A 20151-nucleotide genomic window follows, 5' to 3' on the forward strand; every position below is an offset into this window, starting at 1 on the left:
TTGCCGGATAGAATGATACTCTGAGTTGATAAAATGATACTTTTGGCTTTGGATTTATTTAGCCACAAATAAATATGCTCTCTATGAGCTGTTTCGTGAAGCATCGGTTCTCTGCATTATACATTATCACCTTTTGCATTTTAAGGTATGTAATTATGAAAATGTTGTTATTGTCTAATTTATCATTTTTATCTAATTGGCTGAATAATGTGAAACGATTTTATATGATATTATCAGATTTTTTTGTTATGTTTTCTGTTCTGTTTGTGCTATTTGTAATCCCATTTATCCAATGCTTCAATATCAGTAGGTAAATTTGTGTTATTATTTCCAGAATTATACAGAGGATGGCTACCTTTTCACAAGTTGCCTCTAAATTACTATTTATTTACAAAAAATACATGTATGGATGAGATTAGGTAGAAGATTTTTAACTTCACAATCGTAATTAAAACCCAACCTATGCTGGTAATTTGATTAAATAGATGGTCTTGATTTATTTTCATGCTGTTAAAGATTTCTTCATGATAATTTCTTCATTTCCCTCATTTAAATATTAGGTTTAACATACAGTCGCTACATTAACAGCAAACGATGAGTTATAGATGACTAATAAAGGTAATTGTAAGACCCCGTCGTTAATGCTGCCGACGCACGCGCTCTAGCGGAATTTCCATCATTCTCTGCATCGGATGGTTCAAACTCCATTGCTTCTGCACGGTTAGGATGAACGACATCAACATTATCTATGTTTAGTCATATAACACAACTAATAATTTGTAGAAAATTACTCACCTGAATGGAGTAACGGAGGGAACCGAGCTCCAGCCCAATATCGTCGCATTGTAAACAATCCATTCCCCTCGTACTTGAATATTAGCAAGTCCCCATGCCGTAGAGCATTGTTTCTTGCACATTCGAACCAGCCCCGTGCGAATTGATGGAGATTCCCACGCGTTTCAGACACTACCGACGCTACACAACCAAATTCATTTTCGATTCTACAATTCGCAGGAAGAGGCTGTTCCAGTTCGGCAACAAATCGGTTGGGGAGTTTCTGCAAAACATATGAACAAGCTAAGAAATTAAACAAATATTAGAGTGATAATCACATTTCACATGCGACTATGATCATCTACCAAACAATTTATGCTATCCACAGGGAAATAAAGTCTGCAGAAATATGGCGCCATGTAAAAGGATTGCGATGGAAATGGAAGAAAAGTATAGAGGTTTGGCTAATTGAAAGGTAGACGTCAATTATTCATGGCTATTTGCTTCAAGTTATAGCCTCAGTCGGATTGGGTAGGTATGTATATTTATTAGGCTTCCCAATGTTGTCATTCGTTGAATTGGGGTTGGTTTGCTCCACCAACTTCATTAAAAACACACCAGTTGCAAATTGAAAGATATTTGTTTGTAGTAAAAAAGGAATATAAAATGGAGGAGGTAGTGGGTGACAATATATTGAACCAACATAATTTTAATATTATAACGTGAGATTGCATGCCAAGTGCATCTACATCCCACTCATCATGTTCTTACTACAATCATGCTGATACGATACAAAAGGAAATTATCTCCATCTTTGGTAACGATGAAGCGCTACTAGGGATACTACTAATTCAAGTGCCGACAAGGGTACTCCAGATAGACGTCAATTATTCATGTTCTTCCACCAACCACCTGGGCTTGAGGAGGCACAAGAACTGTCGCATGGGGAAGCATTTGGCAGCGGAGGGCGGCGTTGAATTTTCAGTGGGCGCGGCGGTGGAGGCATAGTCTGCCTTCCTTTGGATGACTCGCGAGTTCCATTGCTTTGATCATCATCGAAAAGTTTACGACGTGATTTCAGCTCATTTGGCCAAACAGGTGAAAGGACTGTATCCGAGGTCTCGGCCACGACCTCTGGGCCATCGGGATTGGTTGCAACCAATGGCACAGTGGTGTCTGAGATGACTATGACCTCGTTCTCCTGTACTTGCATCTCCTCCTTCGGCCCAAACATGTTGTATAGTTGGTAGTAGGCTGGCTCGGCTTGGCGATAGTATGCTCCAGCAAGTTGGTTTTTCTACATACAACAGATAAATATTAGAACTTCCATATGAACACAAGAAATGAATCGGGGGGAATTGATTGTTAACGTTACCTTCAGAATAGTCTTCCAAGTGTCATCTGTGGCCACAACGATGTTGTTTGGCTCGTCCCACCTTACACCATCCTCCTTCACCAAAGCCTTGAACGACAAATATCGACTCTCTAGGAACTGCAGTCGGTCGTATAGAGCTTCCCACGGCATGGTCACCCCAAGATCGTAGGCCATATCGGCAGCAACAATGTCGAAGAAGGGCTTGGGAACGACAGTACCGGCCATGTCATGTTCATGCTTCAAGCGAATGATGCTTTCGAGTAAGCTTTCATCGAGTGCATGAGTCCAATTGGATTTGTAGAGAAAGGTGTTTTGTGGTGGAATATTTAGAACCATTGCCTCTTGCTTTTGAAATGGGTTATCACTGGTTCGACGTTATTACTTGGATGAATTCATTATATAGACAAATGCATTGACACCTACTATAATTCAACACTTGAAGTAGATATTAAATAAGTTATTAATGTCAAATTGACTATATACAAAGGATATCTTGTGCGATTGAAACGATGTGGATATGGTGTTACATCTTGGCTGATATATCACTTCATCCACAGCTACTATATGATTCACCCATGCTCGAATTGTGTCTTCGTGTGGCTTTTCTCCATAAATATTGACGTGTATGGTACATTCCACAGTATGATCTTTCAATGCTGTGTGTATCATGCCAACTGCAAGTGACAATCACCCTACCTACATGCAATAAATGAAGCTGGAAACTCTAATGGGGTCTGATATTTATTGAAGTATTAATTTAAAATCCCCTACACTAAATTTGGTATCACTTATCTCACGTTGGTTCAATTCGAATATTAAAATTGTAAAAATCGCCCGACCGGGTGAAATGCTTCTGGACTCCTCATGCCTTACGAATTTCACCCGACCGGGTGTTTTGTTGGTGTAAAATCACCCGACCGGGTGTTGCTTCTGGACCCCTCACTGATGTTGTGCTGAATTTTGTGTTGTTACGATATGCACACCAAGTGTTCGATGAAATGCCTCAAAGAGGAAAAAATTAAGCCAAAGTCTTCTTTATTAGTACTACTCATTTTCCACCATTTAAATTATACGTTTGGATTGAAAATATATGCGTGTAAGTACATTAGATTAAATTTAACCAATTGAAAATTTGATGCTTAAATAAAAACAAAATTTACTGCTGCCTAATCCCATAAAACGAAAAAATGTGAACTTTATTCCCAAGACTATAATTGCTCTCCCCTCTGTGGTTTATGGCATGTATTATGGAGATTTTGATGATCTATTATTATAAAATTGATACCATTCTCTACATAACACCAATGTGATAGTTTAGTTTAGGCCATCGGCAAAATTTTGACAACTAATCAAAGTAATAGTTTCAAATGATAAAATGATACGTTTGTTTAATAATGATAGTTTTAGATTTTTTGGATGATAAAATGATACTTTTGCATCATAAAATGATAGTTTGAGGGGATAAAATGATAGTTTCAAATGATAAAATGATACTTTTGTTTTAATAATGATAGTTTTAGATTTTTTGGATGATAAAATGATACTTTTGCATCATAAAATGATAGTTTGAGGGGATAAAATGATAGTTTCAAATGATAAAATGATACTTTTGTTTTAAAATGATAGTGTAGATTTTTTGGATGATAAAATGATACTTTTGCATCATAAAATGATAGTTTGAGGGGATAAAATGATAGTTTCAAATGATAAAATGATACTTTTGTTTAATAATGATAGTTTTAGATTTTTTGGATGATAAAATGATACTTTTGCATCATAAAATGATAGTTTGAGGGGATAAAATGATAGTTTCAAATGATAAAATGATACTTTTGTTTAATAATGATAGTTTTAGATTTTTTGGATGATAAAATGATACTTTTGCATCATAAAATGATAGTTTGAGGGGATAAAATGATAGTTTCAAATGATAAAATGATACTTTGAAACTGCGGTATACCGAAAAATCGGTATTTTCGGTAATTTTCCGGTACGGTAAGTCCGGTATTACGGTATTTCGGTATAATTTCCCACCCCTACGAATACGCTGCAATCTCAGAGAAGTCGATAAACGAACACCAAACCACAACAATTGCATAATCCGAATTCAATTACAACATGAACATAAATTCAAATACATCGTCTTCATTAGCTTCGACAATGAAATCCATTTGTCGTAGCTGTTTTATCAGAAGGAGCTTGGCCTCAACCTGAAATGAAGCAAAATTGTTCATGTTGAAAACCAACGATGACTTAACACAAGTACGCATGCATAGATGAAACATTGCACTTTAGTATCTTCGTGAAGCCACATAGCTTCGGCTAGTTGATCGCGTTTATTATTCCACGCCGGCGTTGCCTCTATCGTGTCGACGTAAACATTTTCCTCTGGCACCTCCTCTTGTAAACCCATGCCGATGTGATGACCATCTAACTCTAGCTCTATTGGATCCACTGTCATCTGGCCTCGTATAAAGTTGTGAAGGAGAAAGCAAGATAGGATCAGCTCCACTTGTGTGTTAATTGGGTAGTACGACGCGCTTCGCAATATACCCCATCTCATCTTCACAACGGCAAACGCACGCTCTATCACATTTCTCGCTTTAGTGTGACGCATGTTGTACATTTCTCGTGGATTCTGAGGCATCATCGCATGAGGGCCCCATTCTTTGAGATGGTAGCGGACGCCCTTGAACGGGGTAAGAAATCCTTCACTATTTGCATAGCCGTTGTCGCATAAATAATATTGGCCTAAAGCAAACAATTCGCTTACATAAAACCGAATTCAGCCAATGATAAACCATGAAGATGCCCTAAACAATTGACTCACCTCTAGGTACTTTTAAACCATGTTCACGTGTCACTGCGTCACGTAACACCCTAGCGTCTCCGGCAGATCCCTCCCAACCGGCTAGAACGTAAACAAAACGCATGTCCCGAGTACAAACAGCCATTGTATTTGTTGCAATCTGGCCCTTCCAACTCCGGAAGCGTGGTTTATCTTCGCTATCAACTAATACATTGATATATGTCCCGTCCAATGCTCCCAAGCAACCCTACAACATCTCAGCAACCAAATACACAAGATCAAACAAGATATGCAATTCTTATACAAAATCAAATTGTACAGTAAAATATGTGGATAACAATGTCTGAATGAATATCTCACCGGAAACCACTTCCACCTCGCGTCCTGGCAGTGCTCATCGACTGGTACCGGCTTCGCCAAAAATAGTTCATGCAACATAATCACAGCTTTGAGCACAGCATGAACATAATGTGATACAGTTTGCGCGGAACGCCAAAATTCAAATCGAACCACACGATTTTTCTTGTGATGGGCAAGTACTGACAAAAACATCGCAACTTGTTCTTCGACCATAATGTATTTTCCATCTACTAAGCCACCCCGTTCACGTAGCAGTATACATAGTCGGCCAAAGCAATTCCTATCCATTCGAAGACTATCAATACATTCCTGGTCATTTAGTCCCAAAAGTCGCGTGAGGCGATCCACCTGTGTGGGAATGCGTTATGTATGAGAAAACCTACGCCTAACCCTTCGACCAGCCAAATCTTCTCCATCTCCTAGTAGCCCATATGCTAGAAGGCAGCAAGTAATCCTTAATCGATGTACTCGAATAATGTCTAAAATCATCAAAACGAGAGCTTCATTGGACAAACCCCCATTGGCCATTGTTCCAGAACCTATTGTAATCTCCTGCTGAAATTTTACCTCAGAAAATAGACAGAAATTCAAACCAAAACACAACACCAACCAAATCATGAAATTGCAATTTCTGCCATGTCTGTGTGTAATCGTTACACAGCAAATTATGAACTCGCAATTTCTGCGAGCACAGGAGTGGGTATTATGTTACAGAGCAAATTATGAAATCGCAATTTCTGTGAGATTGGCAGTTTTTCGGCATCAACAAAAAAACAAGTCCACCCGGACCAAGGAGGTTGAAGAAAACTGACAATTACACAGAAATTACTCAGAAAAAACTACGCCCAAACTTCACGATATAATCGCCCAAATGCGCAGAAAAAGTGATGGTGAAGAAGACACTCACCGACTTTTGATTTTGGAAGGGAAAATGAAGAGGAGTCTATTGATTCAAAGATTGGGCACACCGAGTTTCGTCGACGGGAGGGAGTGATATTCAAATGTGAATCCGTTCGCCACTCTCCTCTCAAATTTTGGTGAAAGCCCTAAATTTTTGAATTCTAGGAAGGTTAATTTAGACAATGACGATCACTTTCCTGACACATACTCCAATGCATAAAATAATCGCAGAAGAAAAAGCGGAAAAGGTTTCTGTGAAATTCGGGTATAGTTTCTTGGGCCTGGGCGGGCCATGCATATTTTAAATGGCCACAGAGTAAGAATAACAATGCTATCAAACGTGCTTTTAGACCAGAAAATAGGCTGTTATCCTGGTGTGCACGCCTATCAAACACACCCTTATTATAGTAGTATATAAAAAAAATAAAAAGGAATTTTTAAATTAGAGAAAAAGTGTTTTTTTTTTCCGGCCCACGCCTTAAAAGGAATTATAAATAAATAAAAAAGAACCCTAGTTTTTGAAATTCTCAGTTCAAGCAGTGCTGCAATTCTCTATATATTTAATCTCCATCAAATTCTTGTTACCCAGTAAAAAATCCCAAAAATGAAAGACCTATATATTCAGCAGCCCTCACAATTGTTGCTTTTGCTTCTAGCTTGTGTCAATTTCAGCAGTTGAAGGTCAAGCCCACCGCTACAGCGCCTTTTTCTCTCACCGGCGAAGAATCGGATTCATCCTTTCTGCCGATCAACCGCCAACGGTAAATTCTTCACTTTTACTTCTCCGATTTTGTGTTTCAGTGTCGCGTGATGTTAGACTAATGCAATTGCCCTACGATTTCACTTGAGAATTTCTTGTATGCTTGTTTTTATCGGTGAGAAGATTTCTCATGTATGTGTTATTCGATAATTTTGGGGGAATTATAGCTTGTTTGATGAAATAATTGCGCGCATATCGAATTTTTTCTTTTTGTAGATGAAATTTGTTATTTAGCGATTTCGCCGTACGGAATTGGAAACAGTAGATGAATAGGTTTGGTCATGTATGAGATTCTGAGATCTGATTGATTTGGTTGTAGATGACTAATGATGCGGGTGGTGAAGATAAGGAGGAATTCGTGGAGGTTGATCCGACCAGTCGTTACGGTCGCTACGATGAGCTGATGGGGGCGGGGGCTGTGAAGAAAGTGTACAGAGCCTTCGACCAAGAAGAAGGCATCGAGGTGGCGTGGAACCAAGTTAAGCTGCGCAACTTCGCCGATGACGAGAGCATGATCAACCGGTTGTTTTCGGAGGTTGGATTGCTGCGGCAGCTGAAGAACAAGAACATCATCTCCCTGTACTCGGTGTGGCGGGATGAGAAGAGGAATACGCTGAATTTCATCACCGAGGCCTGCACTTCCGGGAATTTGAGGGAGTACAGGAAGAAGCACAAGCAAGTTTCAACAAAAGCTTTGAAGAAGTGGTCGAGGCAGATACTCAAGGGGCTGGACTATTTGCATTCTAGTGAGCCATGTGTAATTCACAGGGACCTCAATTGCAGCAATGTATTCATCAATGGCAACATTGGTCAGGTATACATCCTGCTCCCTTTGTCTCTTTTTGCTTTACTGCACATAGCTTTATTGCCTAAGCTTTAGTGTCTCTTTGCTTTCCTAGTTTTTATGCCTAAGCTTTAGTGTCTCTTTGCTTCCTGTGTTTCGTAGTTTTAATGTCTAAGGTTTAGTAATAGATATGGTGATGACTGATGGCACTGGTGTTATGTGCCTATGATTGGATTTGTGAATCTGCAGGTTTAAACTTGTGGAAACATGGTTGTGATTATTTCATCTAATTGATTCATGAAGGTCAAAATTGGTGATTTCGGCTTGGCAGTCACAGTTGGGAGAAATCATTCAGCTCATTCAGTGATAGGGACACCGGAGTTCATGGCACCTGAACTCTACGACGAGGACTACACAGAGCTAATAGATATATATTCATTCGGCATGTGCTTGCTCGAGCTGGTGACTCTAGAGGTACCCTACAGCGAGTGTGACAATGTTGCTAAGATATTCAAAAAGGTAACATCCGGTGTGAGACCGGAAGCCATGAAAAAGGTTAAGGACCTAGAGGTGGTAGCATTCATTGAGAAGTGCCTAGCTCAGCCAAGGGCTAGACCCTCTGCTGCTGATCTCCTCAAGGACCCCTTTTTTGATGGAATTTACGATGATGATGACGAAGAAAATGCTGATGAGTAAAGTAGAGTAGGTGATTCATGTAATTTTCTTTGGGGATTTTAGGTAACATTGTTTTTTGTTTTAGCCATTGGATTTTGGAAGTTGTGCCTTGGTTGTGGTTTCTCAGGATTTGATTACAGCCTGGTTTTGGCTGTAATCTGGTGTGGTTTGTGTATATAGAGCTTGAATTTGTTGATGAGTTGAACCATGCAGTGAAAGAGGCAATTGTATATATTGGATATCACCATTTATTTTATCTATTCAATTAATTCAAGCGGCCACGCAGATGATTTGTTTATACAGGTTTGAGAAGAGGTAAATGCAATATAACCCAACATTGTACATATGCAAAATGAGGTCAGAGAAAAAAAAAAGGAGTTGAAGATGAAAGAGAAGAAGGGAAACAAGCTTTGGGTAGAAGTTTTGTTTGGCGTGACGAGGGAGACATGGGCATATCTGTTTTGATTTGCGTGAAGAGGAAAACATAAAGAGGTTGAATAAAGTATTCTCCGCCGCCAAAGGGGAAAAAGGTCGGCGTGGTAGGGCAGTTTCCTAGTTTCTGCCCGTTGACAAACGAAAAAGTCATCCATCCAACACAATATATCATAAACTGCAATTTTTAGATGGCCAATTGTTTATTAAAACGTTCTTCATCCGATCAACTAGTGCAAGTATATTTTAGGATTTACCATTTGTCTTCCAATTAAACAAATTCTGTGACCACGAGACAAATAAGAAAGTACTCCCTCCGTCCCGCACTACTCGCACCTTTCCTTTTGGGCACGGAGATTAAGGAATGAGTGATAGACAAAGTCAACAATTACGACTGTAGGTATAAATTGTTACTAAAAATGGAAAGAGTGCAAATAACTTGGGACACCCAGAAAAGAAATAAGTGCAAGTAGTGCGGGACAGAGGGAGTATTAGTGATTACTTAAAAAACCACCATAATTTTAACCCGTTTAAATCATAAAATTTTGTTAAATTCTGGTATGTCCCGTAAAATTAAAATTTGACATATTAAATCACGAAGTTCAAATTTTTCTTAATTGTCACATTCATGCACAAAATACCGTCGTTTAACGATATATAAAACGGCGTGTTTCAGTAAAATAAATATTTTTTCTTTTATAATCCTTTATTTTCTTATTTTAGTGAAATATTGTCATTTTTAATATCACCAAAAGATGTTGATTTGTGTATGGATGTGACAACTGAAAAAAATTGAAACTTCGTGATTTAATATTCCAATTTCAAACTTCATGGGACAGACCTGAATTTGACCAAACTTCATGATTTAAATGACTATTATGCTTTTTAAATTGTTACTATTATTTTACAATGCAAATTTTGTGGTAATGCTACTATTACCTCATTTCAATATTAAAAAAATAATCAAACATTTAAAAAAAAGAAGCCCGTTTAATAAAAAAAATATTTTCATACGCTGAGATTAGGATTAAAATGTAAAATGATATTGACCTATATCTACAATTATACTTACTAGTATAAGACTAAGATTGAAAGTAATAGTTACCAGCACATTGTTCAATTAATTAGCTTTCGGACAATATTAAATTGCTTCGTCACGTTGCACTCCTCTCCCCCATCGCATTGTTTTCAAAACGAATAAACTTATCTTTAAAAAATTCAAGTAAAGTATTGTTTGAAATTCCACTCTATACATTATCTTGTTTTAGTCACATGAAATTAAGTAGAAGTAGGTTTGTATATAAACTAAACACCAATTTATAATCTGAATACCAACCAGCCTCCAACCTTCATGCCACTGAAAACCTCATCTAGACCTTTTAATTTTTATCATCTTTCATATCCAGATGCAGATCAAAATAAACATCTCTTATATATGCATAGGATTAAGAAACATTTACTTTTGTGACACTATTACTGGCATTGGTAGGTATTGGACAATCTGCTTTTGTGAATGATGCATCTCAAACACCCCTTAGTCGATCATAAGTTCATAAAAACAAAAAGATTTAGAGTCTGTCAGACAGCTGCCCGACCATCTTGACTGGACCAGAGTCGAGGCAAGAACGATCATCTACTGCACCACAAGCCAGACACCTGACCCAAGGGGCTGTTAATCACGCTCTAGCCAGGCAGCCACACGGTTCATCCACCAGGCATAGTTTCCTGTCTCCTTAGAAATCAAGGATACATAGGTACGAGCCTATAGAACAGATCCTGTTCAAGTAAGGTCATGATCTCTTCACTCTTCTGTGAATTTAAGTACTTGTCATTTATTCTTTCAGAATTCGATGTGGGATACTAATGCCCAAAGTTAGGTCAGTGATTACCAAATTCAGGTTAAGGAAAATTAACAAGTATTGAAGATCGATAAAAAGAAATCACCATTAACTAACAAACAATGATTCTAACAGATGTGAAAAAGAAAAAGATGGTGTAATTTAGCATTATAAAATATTATCTGATAATAACTATGGACAAAAGTACTTATCAAATATCAAATGCAACACCCAAATAAACACATATATAACCTCACCATTACTAGTTGATGGGTTTAGGAAATTCATACTATCATTCTTGGTTTCGTGCGGAATTGTTTGTAATCTTGATGGTGAAATTAATATCTGTTTTCCATGGATGTAGATCATACGTGTGATCAAACCACGTAAATCCAACTTGTGTTCTTGTGCTCATTCGATCTGAAAGAACCGTTCAATAGATGCTAAGACCACAAATAAACTTGACATAGTTGTAAGACCTCCAACAACTATCATAAGTAATATTGATGCACACCTCGAATAAACACACCACCTCTAGTAATTCGATGTGGGACACTAATAGTCACAGTTTTGTGCTAAAATGTGTATCACCAAAACACTCTCAATCAATCGTATATTATCAAACTAATAGAAATTAGTATATATCTTACATATGCATAGAGGATTAAGAATATTTTGAAAAGCTATGAAGGGACAATCCTTGCTATTACGATTTACAGGTACTAATAGGCCTTTTGTACATCAAGTAGTAGTACTAGTAGTTGTTAGACAATCTACTTTTCTGAATGATGCATTAAGGTTATTCACTAGATGTGTCAAAACACTTATTCTTTGCTAAAACATAAGTGTTAGTTTAATATATGGAGGCATGTGTTCACGATGTAAATCAAATAATGTCAATTATACTCCAAGTTTTCTCCTATTTTGTATATTTAAATCATCTATCAATTGATCATTAAAGTTTGATTATTATATATTAGTTGATAGATGTACATGTGGAGTGACTACAATGAGCCAAAGCGATGGGATCTGATTCAAAGTGTTCGTTGCCTACCAAGATAATGTCCAAATTCTTTTATTTTACCACAGTTATCTTCGTCTTTGAAATATCTTCGTGTGGGTACCTTGTACGCCTCAATCGGAGCTCGGATGAAGAAGTTATGGCCATTTGATGAAGGTTGCGCGGCGTAGTGCAAAAACGCCAGACCCGGGCGTTTTCGGCATAACCCGGTTCCAGTAGAAACGCCCGGGTTGGCACCATTTTGCCCGGGTCAGGCGTTTTTCTCGGAAACTGCCGAATTTTAGTTTTCAAATTGGTTTATGGGGCGGTTTTTGAGTCATTCAGTCATATTCAGAGAGGAGAAAAGAGAGAGGAAAAGGGAGAAAGATAAGAGGAATAGGGTTGGAACGGTACGGTATACTGCGCCGAAATGGCCATACCGCATACCGTACCGTACCGTGCGGTATGACCAAAAACCATACATTTACCGTACCACTTTTGTCGGTATACCGCAATTGCGGTATACCGAAAAGTCGGTATAGCAAAATTTAGATATCGTTACCGTACCGCTTTTGTCGGTATACCGTACCGTGATTTCGGTATACCGCGGTATACCGTGATTTCCGGTATATACCGCAATCGTAAATTTGCGGTAGGATGCGGTAGGATGCGGTATAACGTGGTATACCGCGGTATATACAAAATGCATACCTTTACCGTACCTAAAACTGTCGGTACGGTATGATACTGTACCGAAAAGTACGATATACCAAAAATTCGGTATTTTCGGTATTTTTTCGGTACGGTAAGTGCGGTATTTTGGTATTTAGGTATATTTTCCCAGCCCTAAGGAGGAATAAGAAAATGAAGAAATTCCGGCCAACATTCCGACGATCCGTCTCCAAATCCCAATTCCACTCAACGAGAATTTTTGTTGCAAATTCCACTACGTGTTTAGGCTAAACTCTCTATGTTGCTCCAAGTTGTAATCTAGGCTTTGTATGGATGTTTTTACACCATTGAACTCATGTGTTTGTTACCAACAATGTGCTCAATGTTTATTCACTATGTTTTTTGCTAATAATGTAGTGTTGTTCTTTCCTTTGCTATTGTCTCTTTAACATAGTTTAGGAATGTTTGATTGTTGGTATGCTATTGAATTAGAATTATTCAGAGGAAAATTTTATAGTGGATTAAGTAGGTGATCATAGTAGATGTTTATTTCTCCAGCGCTTCGCAAGAGTTTATAAACATTGAAGATTGGTTCATAGGTTATGTGTTCAGCTAATTGTGAACTAATTATCGTGTACATGTTCAGTGTATGTGATTAGGTTGATGTTTTAATCCCTTCATATGTTTCATTGTTAAAGGTGTAGAACAATACAAGCCCAGTGAGCAACTTGGAGTGACATATTTTCCCGTTTGAATAGTCTTTCTTTAGTTAACTTGTAGCTTTATTTTGTCATTAACTCTCAGAAATCAGAAATTAAATCTTGGTATGCTTTTATATGCTCTTAAGTGTAAACAATCTTTACCTCTCTGTGGATCGACACTTGAAATACTACTACGACACTGTAATCTTGCAGTATTGTAGTATTATTAGAGTTAATTAATTAAACTTGATAATTTGTGTGAACCGGTATAGATACTCTAAAATACGCATCATCCACATACTTGGGAAGGATTTACCGGTTGTATTATTACTCCACTAGGCACTAGGAAGCTTCAGTGTCGTAGATACTTTAAAACTGGAGCAGCCATAATGTGTAAGAAGCAACTAGGAGTATAATAAATCCTCCAACTTTTTTTCCACTTCCTTCCCTAACTGTAGTGTTGTCTTCCATAGATGCTAGGACCTCTACAGATATCACCATCTTTCACAAGGGGAGGCAAGCTGCCATTACAAGGGATCTCAAACAACCTTATATGCATCAATATAACTAAAAGTTCAAAAAAAAAGATTTGAATCTGTCAGATCCGACCATCTTGACGGAGTCGAGGCAAGAACGATCATCTACTGCACCACGAGCCAGAAACCTGACCCGAGGGGCTGTTAATCACGCTCTAGCCAGAGGCAAGAACGATCATCTACTGCCACTAGCGGACACACATGCGATTAGGGAGGGGCTTAAGCCCTTCCCCAATTATTTTTTTTAATAATTTTAGTTATATAACATTATGATATTGTTGGTATTTTGTATAAAATGAAATGTGAAGTGAGGGATTTTTGCACGTGTGTCGCATGCACGTGTCCCTCCTTTCAATAAGATTTATAATTTTCCCACTAATGCAACAAATATTACTAAGTATAAGTGGCAAGAGCAGGGTTGAACCACATGGACTATGGACCTACTCGAGATTGTTTCTACGACACAATTGGAAAAGGGGTCGGCTGCTGCCACGCATTCATTGAGTGGGTTAATACTCTAATCTACTTGACCTAGCGGAGTTAAACTGGACTCTATCTAACTGACCTAGCGGATGGGAAAAGTACGGACACTTGCATGACAACCAAACTCAAGGCAACTTGTAAACTGGAGTTAAACTAACTAGAATACCTGAAACTGAAGGAACATGCTGAAACTTTCCCAAAATAGGCAGACAAAGATGAATAAGCAAGTGGGGACCATTTTTCCTAAACTGGCTGGGACTGGCAGAAAAGCTGTGAAAACCAAAAAGCAAAAGCAAAAAGTAGATCTGATTTTCTAACTAACTTCTACTTCGTCTTCTCCAAACAATCAAGTAAAAACAGAACATGGAACAGAGCTTCAACACCATTGAGAAAATAAAACAGAGCATGCGTCAAAATGAGTCGTAAACACGAAATTCAAGCTAGAACTACCAGATCTACTCTCCTTGGTCCAGCAAAAAGCGGAATAAACACAGATTAACCTTGAATGCATCACCACAGATCTCAGAAATCGAGCACGTGAACAACTAGATCTCAACCTCTAAACTACTGGAAATCATGTAAACAACATGGATATAAACATCTAAGCCACCAATTGCGAAAATCATCCAAGAAACATGAGTAAATAGCATCATCAACATGAAAATAAACACCAAAGCTTCATAAAACTGGAAATAAGTCGAGATCCAAAGGCGGAGTCGTCAATTCCTCCAATGAAACTCGAGATCTAACTACAGCGTCTCAAAAGCGGTAAAGAAAGCAAGGATCCAACGTTGGAGTCGTCAATTCCCCGTCGAAACCATTGAACTAAGCTAAGAAAGCAGTTAACTATCTAAACTAAGCTAAGAGAGTAGTGGCGTTAAGCGCCTATGTGAGCTTCCGACCTAAACTACGATAGCGTTAAGCGTTGCTTCTTCATTGTGGAAAGCTTCTATTTATAGAGCAGCTTCAACTTCAACCCTAAGGCAACTTCTCGTCTGATTTGACCATTTTACCCTTGCAGTAATTGAGGATCTTCATGTCATCACGCCATTCTGTCTCCTTGACCTGTTAGGTGACTTTTTCTGCACTTTTGCCTCATCCCGCCATTCTGTCTCCTTGACCACTTAGGCCACTTTTTCTGCATTTTTGCTCCATTTCTGCTTAATCTGAATCTGCTCAGTCAGTTTGCACCATCTACTTGACCCAGCAGATACCTGCACACTTAAACTCACAATTTGTGCATTATCTCCCCCAAAAGCATATAATATCACCCAAAACCAATGCATGAAACGAGCCTTATCAAAATGCAAAAGCCCCTATCAAAACAACAAAATATAGGAAAATTATTATCTTATAATAAAATTTAGAATGTATAGCACTTACTATAATAATTTTCTGCGTACGCCCTTAAACCTGACCCGAAATGTCTACTATAATAATTTTCTGCATTCGCCCTTAAACCTGAGGAACCTGACCCGAGGGGCTGTTAATCACGCTCTAGCCAGGCAGCCACGGTTCATTCATCCACCAGACGTAATTTCCTGTCTCCTTAGAAATCAAGGATACAAAGGTACGAGCCTATAGAACAGATCCTGTTCAAGTAAGGTCGTGGCTTCTTCACTCTTCTGTCAATTTAAGTACTTGTCTTTTATTCAGTAAGAAATCGACGTGGGATAGTAATACTCACAGTTTAACTAAGGGAATGGGTGTGATTGTTTTGATATTAGAGAAGAGATTTAGTTGATTAGGAAATTCGAATGTACAAGGAAAAGTAACAAGTATTGAAGTGAGGATTTGAGCTGCTAAAGGTAAAGTCGGAGAGGAGTGGAAAGACGAGACATGATTTGAGCTTCATATATTACTCTCTCTACCCAGGCCCAACGCATTCGCTTATGGATTGATTGGCCCAAATAATCCTACAACCCGATGCAATTACCATTATACTCAATGGCGGATCCAGAAAATGAAGCCAGTGGGGTTGGATATAGTTAAAAATATAATAATAAATATAATATTTAAATAATTATTTAAAATTATTATATTTTAATAGTCATATTCTGTGAGGGATAGTTAATTTTCAGAATATCCGTATGTGAAAGTGTAAAACAACAATTTTAAAATTCTTAGAACCAAACATTTTAATAGTAATAGTTTTAAAATATTACTCCCCCCGTCCCACAAGAATATGCACTCTTTTTTTTTAGTCCGTCCCATATGAATATGCACTTTCTAATTTTGATAAGTTCTTTTTCTTTAATGAGGTGAGATTCATTCTCCACTAACAATCCTTTAATTATTTTTTTTTCCACATCTCTCTTACTTTACCAACTTTATATTAAAACCTGTAGTGAACTCAAAATATATATTCTTTGGGAACCTAGGGAATAATAAATAAAATATAAATATAATGAAACTTGAAACGAAAATTATAAAAAATAGTTATGCTTAATAAATCCACAATGAGCCAACCTATTTAATTAGTTGCCCACTAATGGCCCAACTTATTTGCACAAAATATGCCCAAAGGTCGTCTCCTTCAGCCTTCCAACACAGTTTCTGCAACCCCTTTCCTATACCTCTCATCTCTCCTCTTATTTTTGGAAAAAAAGGCAGAAGGTTTCGGTGGAGTTGAAGCTGCAGTGGGGTCGGAGACGGAGCTGCGCTGGGTCAAAGGTCGAAAATGAAGTATTCCGGCAACACTCGGTGGACCGCCGGTGGGGTCGGTCGACCCCACGCGACCCCACCTGGGTCCGCCGATGATTATACTCCATATTTGGTGGAAGATACGCTAAACCGAATAGCTCATAATTTGATACGATTAGCCTTATAATAAATAGCCCAGGCCAACAAGACTGGTCTGAAATTGAGTGAATTCTAATTATTTTGTTTCAAAATTTTAAGTATCACTTTATTTTTAAATTTTTGAAAAGTTGGTAAGTATTGGTGAATGGACTAAAAAGAAAAAAAAGGAATGAAAGACGGAGGGCTAGTATCGAAGAATAAAAGGAATTCCGGCAAAAACAAGTAACCCTAGGAAAATGTAAACTGAAATTGAACTTTAGTATTAAAGCCTACTTCTACTTGACTAATGTATCAGCTCATCAACTATATATTGTTTTAATCGATCTTTTCAGACTTGCATCAAATCCAATACAAAAAATACTGGTGACTTGCTTACGTACATGCGAATATCTCTACGATTTCTCCTCATATCTATACATCTCTGATCAGTGATCTCTCTTCCCTTTGGCAAGCTAATTAACAAAATATTGTTAAGTATGGATGATAGAAGGAAACATATCTATACATCACAAATCGAACTACTCGGAGAAGAGAGAACAGGGGAAGGAGAACTTTGCATTAATTCCAAAAACATGAAAACATACAACTGAAATGGAAACAGCTTATATAGCTGCGTTTACAACTAACAATTCAAATCATAGATCTGATCTAACAAACTCTATGCTATGTGTTGATATCCAACTTCGCAACATACTTCCCTCGTGTGCATGCACCCATGCACACGTTTATTTCGTGTAACACCTCAGCATTTATTTTCCTATTTCATTCATCCTTTATTTCATGCACCAGATTCTTCAACAAACACATTCCAGAAATCAACAAAAAAGTTAGATGCTTCTTCACCTTAGCTTGTTGGATTATTCTCACGCATAGTAAACCTACTCGTTCGCACAATCTGTGAGTCGGAAAAACAAAAAGAAATGTAAAATCAAGGGGTGATCATTGTGAAAAAATGGAAACGAGAGTGGAAATGAAGCTTGGGGTGATTTTGGTGTGAAGAAGAATTGAGAGTTGCTGTGACGAAGAAGACGCTTTTAATTGGTTTTACACTTTTACTAAATGACGATTTTGGATTTTTTCGATTTTTCACAATTTCTAATTGGCCCAATTTTGTGCATTTCTTTATTAATTATATCAATTTAGTAGTAGTAAATTTTAAAATAACAACATTCTCTTATTATTAACTAATCAATACTAAATCTAGTAATAAGAATATGCATATATAATATGTGACTACATAAAATTAAGAAAACATAAATGCTTCTACAAAACCTATTAATAAATTGCAATAATTCAGAATATATTAATTCAAAAATAGCCAATTTGTTGGTAAAGAGTGAAAGTTAACACTAAGGGTGCGTCTGGTAGCCCATAAAATAATTATTATGAGTACCTGGCAAATGGGCTTTCATGAGTGGGTTGAGAGAGTTGCAGGTCGTTTGGTTCAGCCCAAACAAAAATTATTCCGCTTCTGATCCACAAATCACTCCTCATTCCCAGATCCTTTGCTATCCGCCGCCGGAGAACGCCAAGAAGTTCGAAGCCCTCACGCGCCGCGGAAAGAGCGGGAGGAGCTGCTGCCGCCGCCGCTGCTGCTTCACCCTCTCCGCACTCGCGCTTCTCGTAATCGCCGCCGCCATATCCACCGGAGTGCTCTACCTCGTCTTCAGGTTCAAATCGCCGACATACGCGGTCAGTAGCCTCGCGATCAAGGGGATGAATCTGACGATGGCGGGGCCGATCTCGCCGGAATTCAACGTCACCGTCAATCGTCGAAACGTAGCCTCGACCAAAATTGAGCCAGCTACGGAACCTTTTCGGAGGGCAAAATGGTACAAATACAACCTTTTCAGCCAAATTGTGAAAACCCCTTGCCTTATACCTGCTCAACACCATCAACACGAACTCGCGGATAGTAGTAGATGAAGCGTGGAAACCCGATGGATGTATACCGGGTCGCTGGAATTCTGCAGGGGCCACCAAACGGTGGAAAAGAGGGGTGCAGAGTGGTGTTTCTAGGGTTTTCGGGGCTACCAGACGCGCCCTAATACTATAACTATCTCTCCCGCGTCGAATACGATAAGTAATGCTAGTACATCTTCAAAGCTAGCTATAAAAGAGGACGCATGTAGACAATGAAGCTCGTACATTTCTTGGCCTTCTACTCAGATCAAATGTATCTATTCTTCTCTGTTAATATCTAAAATATGAGTCATTTACTCACACGATATTAAATTTTTTTTTTTTGCAAAGATTCACCAGCTATTCAAATCACTTATGCTACTTAAATTTAGGTAGGAGATATATGTTCACCTGTAATGACATTTTAGAAAGAAAAAAACTACAGTCTAGTTAAACCGCCACGGTTCATCCACTAGACACGGTTTCTTATCTCCTTAGAATTTAGGGTATAGAGGTGCAAGCCTATAAAACAAATAAGACTTCGATGTTGGAGACTAACGGTAACAGTTTTAACGCTTTAACTAAGGAAATGGGTGAGATTGTTTACATATAAGGACAAGTAACAAGTATCGAAGATGATTAAATAAAAGAAGGAAAAGATTTGACCCAAATGTGACATGGGTGTGTATATTATGAGTATACCAAATGAAGTATATAAATCAATGATTGAGAGTCAATTTTGTCCTTGCTTTTGTACCAGTTCATAGATTGCAATTTCTTATTATCATTCACAAAGAGCTCCGTAAAAACAAGGAGACTAATTATCCCACATCGTATATGAGATTCAAGTTATCTTCAAAAACTAAGTATAAAACAGGTCGTATGTTGATGTCAAAGCTCATACATTTTGTACCTGTATATACATTGATTACTACCATATAGCAAACTAGTGAAATAAAACAATAAATATCTCACGGAAAATCAAGATAAAAAATTACTCCTCTTCATGAGAGAGAGAGAGAGAGAGAGAGAGAGAGAGGAAAACATTAATTAGTACCAAGATTTAACCTATAATATAATTAAGTTTGAATAGGTATTCATCATATTAAAGAGGTTAGCCGATATTCCAAATTTGATGCACAATATAGCACTGCAAATTACTTAGTTAGGCTCCAAAATTTATAGCAAACCCAATCAAATGTTTGGTGCATCTTTGTAATCTGACTTATTTAATTTATTGTTGTAACTATATTAAATATTACAAATTCAGTAAACTTTTCATGCATCGAGCAAGCCCAGACAAGATTTTTGATGCATATGAAAACTAATAAAATTTACAAAGTTTAAA

At 37.8% G+C, this 20151-nt stretch overlaps 4 protein-coding genes, 1 long non-coding RNA gene, 1 other non-coding gene and 1 pseudogene across 6 annotated transcripts; 1 reads left to right on the plus strand and 6 right to left on the minus strand.

Moving 5' to 3' along the window:
* Positions 1-517: 517 nt before the first annotated feature.
* On the minus strand, positions 518-1263 carry LOC121758323 (putative B3 domain-containing protein At5g66980). The gene is made up of 3 exons (XM_042153739.1): positions 1140-1263; positions 796-1057; positions 518-713 (listed from the first exon to the last, which is right to left on the minus strand). Exons 1-3 carry the CDS (start codon positions 1191-1193, stop codon positions 610-612), a joined length of 420 nt encoding a protein of 139 aa, XP_042009673.1. The 5' UTR covers positions 1194-1263; the 3' UTR covers positions 518-609.
* Positions 1264-1436: 173 nt separating this feature from the next.
* LOC121758289 lies at positions 1437-2569 on the minus strand. The gene is made up of 2 exons (XM_042153702.1): positions 2150-2569; positions 1437-2071 (listed from the first exon to the last, which is right to left on the minus strand). Exons 1-2 carry the CDS (start codon positions 2483-2485, stop codon positions 1658-1660), a joined length of 750 nt encoding a protein of 249 aa, XP_042009636.1. The 5' UTR covers positions 2486-2569; the 3' UTR covers positions 1437-1657.
* Positions 2570-4164: 1595 nt separating this feature from the next.
* On the minus strand, positions 4165-6377 carry LOC121758172. Its single transcript, XM_042153605.1, has 5 exons — positions 6226-6377; positions 5319-5873; positions 4980-5205; positions 4448-4900; positions 4165-4359 (listed from the first exon to the last, which is right to left on the minus strand). The coding sequence occupies exons 2-5, from the start codon at positions 5604-5606 to the stop codon at positions 4355-4357; spliced, it is 972 nt and encodes a 323-aa protein (XP_042009539.1). The 5' UTR covers positions 5607-5873; positions 6226-6377; the 3' UTR covers positions 4165-4354.
* A 367-nt stretch (positions 6378-6744) lies between these two features.
* LOC121758173 (probable serine/threonine-protein kinase WNK11) lies at positions 6745-8735 on the plus strand. Its single transcript, XM_042153606.1, has 3 exons — positions 6745-6979; positions 7298-7792; positions 8066-8735. Exons 2-3 carry the CDS (start codon positions 7298-7300, stop codon positions 8456-8458), a joined length of 888 nt encoding a protein of 295 aa, XP_042009540.1. The 5' UTR covers positions 6745-6979; the 3' UTR covers positions 8459-8735.
* Positions 8736-10441: 1706 nt separating this feature from the next.
* Positions 10442-10663, minus strand: LOC121759817. The gene has a single exon (XR_006041760.1). It is a non-coding gene; the product is annotated as a small nucleolar RNA U3 (small nucleolar RNA).
* A 4903-nt stretch (positions 10664-15566) lies between these two features.
* Positions 15567-15709, minus strand: LOC121759821 (annotated as a pseudogene).
* Positions 15710-17443: 1734 nt separating this feature from the next.
* On the minus strand, positions 17444-18433 carry LOC121757204. Its single transcript, XR_006041181.1, has 2 exons — positions 18295-18433; positions 17444-17796 (listed from the first exon to the last, which is right to left on the minus strand). It is a non-coding gene; the product is annotated as an uncharacterized LOC121757204 (long non-coding RNA).
* Between the last annotated feature and the right edge of the window lie 1718 nt (positions 18434-20151).

This window comes from Salvia splendens, chromosome 12, assembly GCF_004379255.2.
Source record: "Salvia splendens isolate huo1 chromosome 12, SspV2, whole genome shotgun sequence".
Lineage (NCBI taxonomy): Eukaryota > Viridiplantae > Streptophyta > Magnoliopsida > Lamiales > Lamiaceae > Salvia > Salvia splendens.